This window comes from Silurus meridionalis, chromosome 5 (genome assembly GCF_014805685.1).
Source record: "Silurus meridionalis isolate SWU-2019-XX chromosome 5, ASM1480568v1, whole genome shotgun sequence".
NCBI lineage: Eukaryota > Metazoa > Chordata > Actinopteri > Siluriformes > Siluridae > Silurus > Silurus meridionalis.
In genome coordinates, this window is record NC_060888.1 from 27,549,636 (window position 1) to 27,561,768 (window position 12,133).

The window sequence follows — 12,133 nt, forward strand, 5'->3', positions numbered from 1 at the left end:
AAAGAGAAAAACTATTTCCCATGCGTAAATTCACATTTACATTTATGGCATTTGGTGGACGCCCTCATCCAGAGCCACTTACTTGTATCTCATTCATACAATTGAGCAGTTATGGGGTTAAGGCTTTTGCTCAAGGGCCCAGTAATGGCAGCTTGATGTGGCTTGGATATACACCTGTGACCTTCCAATCAGAACATTTGATCTACTGACCTACTACTTCCTATGTGTAGCTGTACAGTGTGTTCCCATTGTGGCCATGTAAAACTTATAATACTGATGATGAGGATCTATCTATCTATCTATCTATCTATCTATCTATCTATCTATCTATCTATCTATCTATCTATCTATCTATCTATCTATCTATCGTCTCTTTAACTGCTCAATATTTTTTCTTCCTCTATCTGTCTCTCTCTTTCTCGCTCTAGCCTGTACCACAATTTGTTTTCCACAGCTTGGAAAATGCCAGCTGCCACTACTGGGCCCTTGAGGAAGGCCCTTAACCCTCTCCTGCTCCAGCTGTAAATGTAGTTTCAAGACATGTTTGAATTTATTATCTTGCTAGCATTAGCAATGCGTATTATGGGAACAAAATGTATTACAATGCTAAAAATGATCTTTATATTTATCTAGCTAGCATAAGCAGCGAATATTCCAAACATTACATCATGTTAGCCCGCTAAATTTAGCAGTGATCTACTAATCTGCTGGAATTAGCACTAAAGATTAGCTAATCAAATGTTCGAAATGTGACTCCCAAACCCTTTTGGAAATCCTGTCAGATTAGAAGCTGCAAGTCTGCGAGTCTGACAAATGTCATAAATGACTGGCTACAAGAAGGCAGATGACCAGCACTTTGTAAAGTCAAAACTTTAACCTCCTTCAGAAGTTCTCACTGAGCCACTTGTTCCACAGGTTGTGCATTATTTACACAGTCACCTGCAGAGCATTACACTCTGTCGAAGACTACAGCAGGCCAACACTAGCTTTTTTTACAATTATAAAAATATAATTAAGTGTAGCTGCAACTCCTCTGAAGGCTGAAGCACATTAATATGACTAGGCTGTTGGAGTTAGCATATGCTGCCATTAGCTGTGAAGATTAGTTCATATGAATTGCAGAATTCCTGCCAGTTTGTTTTGTGTTAAGAACGTGATACTGGTATAGAATAACATTTTGAAAAGGTGATAGTGATAGCTTGTATCCGGTATTGACTAGCTAACTCAACTCTTTAAACCCTCTCAGAAATCCTGTCAGGATCATTTATGCTAGCCAGCTAGCTTTAACAGCAGAACTGTTGAAAATGTTCCCCGCCTGTTTACCTGTTAACATCCACCCATCCAGCGTTAGCGGTGGATATTAAAAACCTTAAATTGTGTTAGAATTCCTGCCTGATGTAGCTCCTGTTAGCTAGCTAGCCATTATGAGCTGTTAAGATCAGCTCAATTCTTTAATATAAAATTTTGAAAGCCTCTCAGAAATCAGAGATGGTTCAGCTGGTTGCTTTCTCTTGAACATGCTTTTCACTAACGCTAGTGCAGGAGTGTGTGTGTGTGTGTGTGTGTGTGTGTGTGTGTGTGTGTGTGTGGTCAGTCTTTTGAGCACAGTGAAGCATGCAGAGCGTAGGAGTGAGAGAAGAGGAGATGGAGAGAGAGATGCAGAGGAGGTTGTGAAGCATGGCAGGTGTCTCCTTAAAAAGAGAGTATCATCATAAAACGCTTGTGGAAACAAAAGAACACAGGAAATGAGTCTGCACTGGGGTCTTCTTTCCACCTGAGTTTATGCTAATGTCCAATTTGTGTAGAACAAAAACGAAATATTAATTGCAGATATTGTGAAAAATGGAGCAACCGTCATGGGAGTGATTCCATGTGTAATCTTTAGTACAGATTCATCCACACATGCTAGGTCAGTACCGCGGCAGGATTAGCCGGATTTCTCAGAAACAGAACCTTTCAAACTAAATCTTTGGGAACAAATGCTAATCAGTGATTTTTTTGGGAACATGTTGATTAGTAATTGGTTTTTCAAAACAATAGTGGTCAGGGATTAATCTTTGAGAACAAATGTGTTTATTGATTGCCATTTGAGAACATTGCAGATCAGTCAATGGTCTTTGAGAACAAATGCTGATCAGTGATTGGAGTTAAAGAACAGTGGTGATCAGTAATTGGTTGCTGAGAACAACAGTGATCAGTGATTGGTCTTTGGGAACAATGGTGATCAGTGATTGGTCTTTGGCAATTAAAGAATAATTAGTAATTGGTCTTTGGGAACAATGGTGATCAGTGATTGGTCTATAGAAAAATGTTGATCAATGATTGATGATTGGTCTTTGGGTACACTGATGATTTTTTTGGCGATTGATAGCAATAGTCAGTGATTGGATGTTGTACAGTGTTGATCAGTGATTGGCTGTTGGGAACAATACTGATCCTTTCTGTTTGGAGAAATTATGATCACTGATTGGTCTTCAGTAATGAAGCTAATCAGTGATTGGTTGACTTACACTTTGTTGATAAATCGACTATGATGCAAGCTTTTGGTAAAAAAAAACCCTAAAAAACTGTAATGGATCTGATTTCACTGGGATGGAGACGAGGTGCCTTAGACTTGCTGAAGGATCTCCAGATATTTAGAGTAAATGGAAAAAAATTCAGTCTATTCTTCTACATTGGAGAGCTCTTCGAAGAATGGGATGATCCAATGTCAAGGAAAAGACCTGTTTTTTAAATATTTTGATGAAGTAACAATGATTCTGGTAGGCCATGGTCTTTCAAAAAAGCTTCACAAAAGTAAAAAATGGTGCCCATTTGGGGGTTGTGTCAATAGACAAGTAATGTCGCCCTCTAGCGGTATAATATCCATTACAGTGGTGTTAAAATACAAATAGAAAAAAGTTCTATCTAAAATTCAATATTTTACTGATTTAATTTAGGAAACAAACCCGCTGTCTATATATCTTTCTTCTTCTTTTTTCCTTTTTTCCTGTAAGGGTTCACCACAGCGGATCACTTGTATCCATACCAACTATCTCTCTAACATACTTAAACATTCATTCAAATCCCAGATTAAATATATAAATATTCAGCATTGCAATGTCCCTGTGCACAAATCCATCAGTACCTGATAACACCCTTGTAGCTGAATGAATCTCCACAAAATCTAGTGGAACATCTTTCCAGAAGAGTGGGGATACCTATAACAGCAAATGGGGACTAAATGTTGAATGGGACGTTCAAAAAGAAGCACATAGGAATCTGATGGTCAGGTGTCCACAAACATTTGGTCTATATACATTATATATGGTTAAGGTTTATAGGTCAAAGATGAACACTCATGACCTGCCAACGTCCAAAAGTCTAAACCACTGAAATTGGGCAAAATACATCCATTATATTAAATATATAAATAAATTATATTTTGTTAGTTATTTAAACTGAGGTTGAAACAATAAAACACAAATATCATCTGTGAAAAATGAATTGATCAATCAATGAATTAATGAAATAAACTTAACTTAAATTGTTGATTTGTTTGAAATAAAGGTCAATTGAATACATTTTATTTCAGAAAGCAGAATTTTTAATACTAATTTAATTAAAACATAACATAGCTATATATGTACACACACACACACACACACACACACACACACACACACACACACAGAGTTTTATAAATATATATGTTGTTTAGTTATTTTACGATAAATGAAGAATATTTTTTTAACATCATACTTATGTTTTATATTTTCTATAATGTAATAATATATTATGTAATATGTTATAATATATTGTTATTATTATCTTCTTTGTTTGTTTGTCTTGTATACCTTTAAAAGGTTTTATTTGTGTAGGGCTTTGATGGATTATATTTCATATTTGAGGTATGAATTTACACTAATCCAGGGCTAAAAAAAATCCTCCCTGGTCCAATACGAAGCCGAGCAGCTGCTCGATGGGCGTTTTTAACCAATCAGAGTTCCACTGCGGCAACACTGACAGGCCGAATGGCCAATCGCGGCAGAGTGGGCGGAGCCTGCGCGGCAGAGTTCTGGGCTCGGAGCGAGGCGCTGCTGCCTTTCAGGCGACTTCCCGACGTGTTGTGAGAGCCGCGGGGTGAAGATCCGAGTTCCTCCAGGCGATTTTGGATCAGAATCCGATCTGAAAGGAGGAGGGTGAGGTTGACGTGTACGTCTGAAACCTCGGGGAAAGATTCACAGTGTGGAATCCGTGGCCTGGTTTCTTCTTCAGTGCAACTCTAAGGGAGAAGTGTGCTGGACTTGGACTTGGATGGGATTGTTTATCGGTTCGGGTCCATCACGGGCTGAACAGTTCGGAGGAAAAACTGCGTTCTGGAAAAGATGAGATCTTCTCGGTGTTTGAGAGATTCTCCGATCTGGATTTCCCTGTTTTGAAGCTGAGCAGGAGGTCTGTAGATGGTGGAAAGAGTCGAGTCTGGACATACTTCTCGCAGCCCCACGGATTCCTTTCTTTCTTTCCTTCTCTTCCTGTCATCCTTGCACTTCTCCCATCACTTTCACCAGCTGTAAAATAATGCAACCTTTTGTGCATAAAATCAGGAGGAAACAGTGCTGTTATTCTCCACCGTTACCGGTGTCAAGATGTTGAGTTTGAACTTCATCAAAGTTGATGAATGAGTTTGGAGTCTGGAGTTTCTTTCCATAAAAGTAAAAAAAATGGTGGAGAATAGGTGCTGCCTTAAGAGAGAAGGGGTGTACCGGTGGTTCTCAGGCTTGAGCTCGGCTCAGAGGGCTGAGTTCCTCTGTGGACTCTTGGATCTTTGTGTCCCGGTGGAGTTGCGCTTCGTGGGGTCCTGCTTGGAGGACCTGGCTCGTAAGGACTACCACTCTCTGAGGGACGCAGAAATCAAGGCGAACAACCCGTCCGACCTGGCGCTCCTGGCCAATGTGACGGACGAGGTGGTACGCAGCAAGCTTCTCGTCTCGCTCGCCTTGCTGGGTTCAGATAACCGGGCTGCGGCAAGTGTGTTTTCGGACGCTCACGCACGTCAACGCCATCATTCATGATTACGGGCTGCACCTGAGTGATGACCGGACCGGGGAGCAGTTCCTTCTGCTCTTCACCATGGCCGCCAATCACCCAGCCTTCAGCTTCCACCAGAAGCAGGTCCTGAGGCAGCAGCTTACGCAGATACAGGAGATCCTGCAGTCCAACGTGTCTGACGCGCCACAAGGAGGAAACCCCGGATCGCCTTCTATCTCCACGTCTATGTCCTCCTACGTCTCACCTGCACATTTCACCTGCTGCACGAAGGTAGACGAGCAACTGTCACACTCCGACCAGCTGTCTCCAAAGTGTGCTGGATTCCTGGAGATCCAGGATGTTCCTATTTATTGGATTTATTGCAAAAAAAATGTGGGATCCAGCACAGTTTGGTCGTTGTCTTTCTCAAACACGTGTTCATCACACCACCTTGTCCAACATTCAACTCAAGAGCTCAAGCGGAGTTCCATGAGTTGCATGAGTTGTTTGGTTCATGTTTTTGCTTAGGCTATAGCAGCTATAACTGATCAGACACTCAGATTCCTTTCATTAAACAAAGAAACAATTAAACAGATAGATAGATAGATAGATAGATAGATAGATAGATAGATAGATAGATAGATAGATAGATGATAGATAGATAGGCAGGCTGGATCGTACTTGCCTATAACCGAATCATTAACCGATAGATTTTAAATTGGATACTGGATAAAACAAACAAACATTCAGTACGATGTAAAACATTACAAAAATAAAATATAAAAAAAACTGTGCTGAATCATGAAAATGTGCAAAATCAGAATATATGAATTAATAAATATAATTATATGATTAATAAATGATAAATAATACATATAGCGCTCTTCGTGCTGCACGCAATCTCAAGTTTAAAGAGAAACAGCACGTGTTGGCAGTGATTCACCTCTAGAGGCCGCTCTTGTAATGACAGCAGCCCGGAAGCCAGGAAAAACTATCGGTATGGATTTTCGCAGATAGCCAACAGTTCAAGCAATCGGTTATCGGTGACGATTAATCGCTCGACTTCTACTCCCTCTATAATATAACATTAATTCAACCTCGACCAATCAGATTCCAGATTCTATACCCTTTATAAAAAATGGCTTAAAGGATGTTTAAAAAAAAAAATGCTTTAAAGGATCAACACTGTTTCAATTTCAACTTGGTTACACAATTCATACCGGTGGAGCTTCTGTCATTATTTAACTTTCCGCCAAAACTCTACTACGGAAAATAAGTGTAACGTAATTCGGTTGTCCCGGCGTGACCCCAGCTGTGTGTCACTGCAGCAGCAGAACCACGCTGTATGAGCTTGAGCTTCGGGATGCGATTATTCGATCCAGCTGTCGTCTGCTGGAGGAGAGACTCGTTCCCTCGTTCTCTTGCTCCCTCGCTCTCTCGCTCTCGCCTTCGCGTCTGTCCAGTCAGCCGTCAGGAATGTATCATTTATATATCTGAGGGAAACGGATGGCTTTCCAACAATAAATGTTTATAATGAATGAAACGTGGTGAAGGTGAAAACCTGTGCCCCGTGGCTCACATGGCAGGATTACGAGAAAGAAAGATGGACACAAGAACGATTTAAAGATCTAATGTCAGCCTCGGAGGTGCTGTTTCTGATAACGAGGTTAATTGATGAAACTGGAGACTCCTTCCAGGAGCGTCTAGTCGCAGGCGTCTTCGCAAACAGTGGTCTCCATGACGACGTGCAACCAATCCGCTCATAACGGTTTGCGTGGAGTGAGAGTTTCTTTACGTCCGTGTCCAGCTCTGCATCTCATTACTCTGAGTCCGCCCCCTTGTTAATATTCATAAATCCGCCAGTCTTCGTTCACTGATAGCTCCTTATAGAACTCTAGCATTTTTACATTATGTGCGATAAAAGTACACCATAGAACTCTGTAGTTTTTGGGGGCGGGGCCTGGCGATGCACGTGAGTTTTTCCACGTTTTTTCCACGTTTCCAAGTTTTTTCAAATGACGGAAGTGTTCAACTATTATTTATATTAAACATCAATTTCACTAATAGATATTTTATTTTAATATGTATTTAATTGTATACTTGTCAAAAGTTTGTGGACACACTTGTGTGCGTTAGTCTCCATTTGCTGTTATAATAAGCTCCAACGCTCTAGGAAGATGATCTACTAGATTTTTGTGGAGATTTGTTCATCTAAAAGGGTGTTAGTGAAGTCAGGTACTGATGTAGGTGAGTAGGTGAGGAGATTCCTGGTGTGCAGTCAGCGTTCACATTCATGTTTAATATGGTTGGAGCTCTACAGCAGGAGATCTTCCACATACTTCCAACCCATGGAAGGCAGATCTTCATGGAGCTGGCTTTGTGCACAGGTGCATTGTCATGCTGGAACAAGTTTGCGTCTTCTAGTTCATGCTCCTGTATCCAGAGACATCCTTCAACGTTGTGGTAACAGTTTGGAGAAGAACCACATATGGCCATGTCCAAATAATTTTGGCTGTAACGTGTTTAAGAGAGAGAGAGAGAAAAAGTTTGTATCGGAGGTTGTTTTGCCCGAGAACTGTGTGTGTGTGTGTGTGTGTGTGTGTGTGTGTGTGTGTGTGTGTGTGCGTGCGTGCAAATCAGAGGCAGAGGAAGGTCCCGTAATGCCAATCATGACCGTAACATAAATCCAGAATTTGTTAGGGGACATGCACACACACACACACACACACACACACACACACACACACGCGCGCACACAGAGTGTTTAAATGTTTGTGCACATATGTCCGTGTGTGTGTGTGTGTGTGTGTGTGTGTGAGGGAAAGTACGGGCTGCAGGCGGAGAAAAGACGGCTGTATTTAGGGTTTTGTTGGCTTTGGCTCGTGTGCCGTTGGGCTCAGCACATTTCTCTCGGCTGAAGTCAGCTCTCTGCGTGACACACACTCGGCTCTGATTCACCGGGGAAGTCAGACGGTGGTGTCAGGCAAGAGCTAAACGTCAACACAAACACACAGGACGCGTACTCGAGCTTTGCCGAACCCGGCTTCCTTCACGGTCCAAATCTGGTGATCCGGAAGCGTGGTTTTCTCGTGGTTTTCTCCGTGTTTTCTCCGTGTTTTCTCCTGGTTTTCTCCGGGTTTTCTCGTGTGAACACAGCTGTGTCTTGTTAAGTTCATCGTTCTGCAATGCTCTGAAACGGAAAATCATTTCCAGCCTTGGTGTCTCTCCTTGCTGTAGCAGCTTCCTGTCCCGCCACCTCACAGCACCTCATTACAGTTTTATACAGACATCTTTATTTATTAATAGTGAAGATAATTAGTATAAATATATTCAACTGCCTTCATGTCCATCGTAAACCGTAAACCTGCACGAAAGTCAAACTCGGTTCATAAGGAGAGTGTGTGTGTGTGTGTGTGTGTGTGTGTGTGTGTGTGCGCGCCTCAGTGCTCAGTAAATACTCCACATGTGCAATGCATTTTAGACTCCTGTTTAATGATCATGATCACGTTCATTGGTTGCTGCAGCTTTTCGGACAGGAACTGTATTCTGATTGGTTACTGCAGCTCTTTGTACAGGAAGTGTGTTCTGATTGGTTACTGCAGCTTTTTGTACAGGAACTGTGTTCTGATTGGATGCTGCAGCTTTTTGTACAGGAACTGTGTTCTGATTGGTTGCTGCAGCTCTTCGGACAGGAACTGTATTCTGATTGGTTACTGCAGCTCTTCGGACAGGAACTGTGTTCTGATTGGATGCTGCAGCTCTTTAGACAGGAACTGTGTTCTGATTGGATGCTGCAGCTCTTTAGACAGGAACTGTGTTCTGATTGGTTGCTGCAACTCTTTGAACAGGAACTGTGTTATGATTGGTTACTGCAGCTCTTTAGACAGGAATTGTGTTCTGATTGGTTTTAGTTGGTTACATCACCATTATAGGTGGGACCGTTAAAGGTGGTCTGCTTACAGCAACTATTTTATCAGAAACTTTGATCTGATTGGTTACAATGACTCTTTGAAGAGGTACTGTGGTTTGATTGGTTACAGCAGCTTTTTGGGCAGGCGCTTTGTTCTGATTGGTTAAAGTGCAGTTATGGACAAGAACTGTGATCTGATTGGTTACAGCTTCTCTTTTGACAGAAAATGAGCTTTGATTGGTTACAGTGGAATTGCAGGTGGTATCTGAAGTCTGGTTAGAGCAACTTTTTTAAACAGCGTTATATTTGGTAATCTAAATAATTTCTGCCATAGTTTAGTGTAACTCCACCTCTCTTTGGAACTGTGTTCTGATTGGTTACTGCCTTCCTTTAAAATGTTCAATTTTTCTAAAAATGTTCAGTAAAAATTGCAAAAGACTTTTATTAAGACTCAGTAATTTATAAATTAAAATAATTAATATAATATTTCTTTGTGTAAAGAAATTTGAGGTCCACAGTCGCTGTCTGTCTGTCTGTCTGTCTGTCTGTCTGTCTGTCTGTCTGTCTGTCTGTCCTGGTTTCTGAGCTGTCAGCTTTTCGCTCATTAGCAGAGAATGCTAATCACTGAGGTAACAACCGTCCTGGTTTTCCAAGCTTTAAATTTTATGATGGAAACTGGAGTATTTTCGGTGTGAGTTGTTTTCCTCACTTACACTTTTAATGTCGTTATATTTGGTATAAAGGCTGTTAAATGTGGCTTAAAAAAAAGTAGAAAAATATTAAAAGTAAAACTGAACAATCAAACTTTAGGCGTCCAAAACGTCAGCATGTTTAATTGCACGTTGAACATTTTATTGGTGTGTGTGTGTGTGTGTGTGTGTGTGTTGAAGAGACTTTTAATTGATTTCAGAGTTTCAAAAGCTTTTACAAATCTTTCAGCACACATCAGGGAGGAACTGATCGACTCTGAGCTTCATGACACACGTGGGGAATTTTTTATGAGGTGTGAACAGCTGATCCTGGGTCAGATCTCGTTTCACACCAAGAAACACACACACAGAGGAAACATGAGGGAAGAACAGGATTTGGATCAGATTTTAGACCAATCAGATTACAGATTCAAGTAACTTTATCCAGCCCTGAGTTTAATTAGGGTTCGATTCTGATTGGTTTTGTAATGCTGATCTGAACCCTGTTTCTATGCCGGTTCTGATCTCTTTCTGATTATGATCTGATTTTGGTCCTGCTCTAATCTATAAAACTGATCCTGCTTTGATTTTGGTTCTAGCACTTATTTTGATCTGGTTCTGATCTATTTTGGTTTCTGGTTCTGATTTTGAATTAAGTTCCAGTTCTGATTTTGTTTTGTTTCTAGTTCTGATCTGTTTCTGGTTCTAGATCTGATCTGTTTCTGGTTCTAGTTCTAATCTGTTTCTGGTTCTGAATTTGATTTAGTTTTAGTTCTGATTTTGATCTGGTTCTATTTCTGATCTGTTCCTGGTTCTGATTTTGTTCTGGTTCTAGTTCTGATCTGCTTCTGGTTCTGATTTAGTTCTGGTTCTAAAACTGATTTTGATCTAGTTCTTGTTTTGATTTTGATCTTGTTCTAGTTCTGAACTGTTTCTTGTTTGGATTTTGATCTGGTTCTGATTTTGATCTGGTTTAAGTTCTGATCTGGCTCTGGTTCTGATCAGGTTCTGATTGGTCTGTACTGCTGATTCTAAATCGGCTGATTGTTGTAGACTGGCCTATAATGACTGTCTGAACCATGTTTCTCATCTGGTTCTGATTCTGGTGTAGAAGATGGAGCAGGGTTTGGATCAGGCATGTAGAAAAGAGATTCCAGGTTGCTGAGGGTCACTTTATTACTGCAGAGTGATTCACTTGTGAAAAAAACCCGAATCCCATGCTTCTCAGCATCTCAGAACGTCATCGTCTCTCCATGTGCTTTTAATTACACTGTTGACTCATGAGCTGAAGAGAAACACCAGCAGTCACACAGTCCTGTAGTTTTACAGTCAATAAAACTGGAGTGATGGAAATGTTCTTTTTTATATCAGAGCATTTTAAACTTTTATTTTTTTTTCTATTAATAAATGTTTATTTCCTGATTAACAATCATTAGTTCCATCTAGAGCTCAATCCAAACCCAAAACTCATGATATGATCAGGTAACTTCCTGCAGAGTTAAATTAGCTTCTTACTGTAGTTGATACATTTTAGGTGAGGATCAGGGTCACGTGAGAGTCAGGGTCACGTGAGAGTCAGGGTCACGTGAGAGTCATGGTCACGTGAGAGTCAGGGTCACGTGAGAGTCAGGGTCACGTGAGAATCAGGGTCACGTGAGAGTCAGGGTAACTTTAGATTTAAGATCACATTATAGTTAGTTTCATGTGAGGGTCAGGGTCACGTTAAACTCAATATCACATAGGGGCCAGGGTCACGTGAGAGTCGAAATCACATCAGGGTCACGTTAGAATCTTTTAGAGCTTGAATCACGTTAGTTAACAAAAGTGTTATTCGTTAAAGAAAAATCCTATAAAGCATGGTGGTGGTGGTGTCAGGTTGAGAGTTACTTCACTACAATGACTGTTCCAATGTGATTTTTTGTTTTGTTTTGTTTTTAGAACATGCCTCGAGAGGGGACATCAGGCCCTGTGGAGGATGGTTTGGGGTCAGAGGTCATGTCCCCTGCACCTTCATGCCAGGAGCTACCTGTCAAAATGCATGCTGGGAAACCTGTAAAAGGTGAGCACAGACCTCCAGAAAAGGAAACACTTTTCAGGTAAGGGATTAAGACAGGGCAGAAGAGGCGGAAAACGAACACGAAGGAACATGCGAGGAGCTCGAGGAATGTCTCGCATGCTTTTCTCACCAGCCTGAGAAATCCAGAATGAGTCTGAATTTGGCTGGAGGGGATCGAGATTGAGTCAAGCCAACGCTCATAAATCTGTCGGATTTCTCCCCACGTGTGGATTAAAAAACAATCAGCTGTGTGAAGAAACTAATAAAAAAAATGCTCTGTGTGTGTGTGTGTGTGTGTGTGTGTGTGTGTGAGTGTGTGAACATATCCAAATCAGATTAAAGTTTATTCTGTTTGACTTGGTTTGGTTTCACGCTGCTCATAGTTCTGAACTAAAATGCTTTGGAGGCATGTCTGAGAAACACACAATCTGATTGGTTCACTTTTGAGTCAAATCTCCTTTACATTGG

At 41.0% G+C, this 12,133-nt stretch overlaps 1 protein-coding gene across 1 annotated transcript in view; it reads left to right on the top strand.

Annotated features, from left to right (window-relative positions):
- Positions 1 to 4,034: 4,034 nt before the first annotated feature.
- The window catches only part of zcchc14 (zinc finger, CCHC domain containing 14), a 20,813-nt gene continuing 12,714 nt past the window's right edge, over positions 4,035 to 12,133 (top strand). The window contains 3 exon segments of the mRNA XM_046849118.1: positions 4,035 to 5,014; positions 5,016 to 5,301; positions 11,548 to 11,668. Of these exon segments, the coding sequence (XP_046705074.1) occupies positions 4,704 to 5,014; positions 5,016 to 5,301; positions 11,548 to 11,668 (718 nt within the window). The 5' untranslated portion in view covers positions 4,035 to 4,703.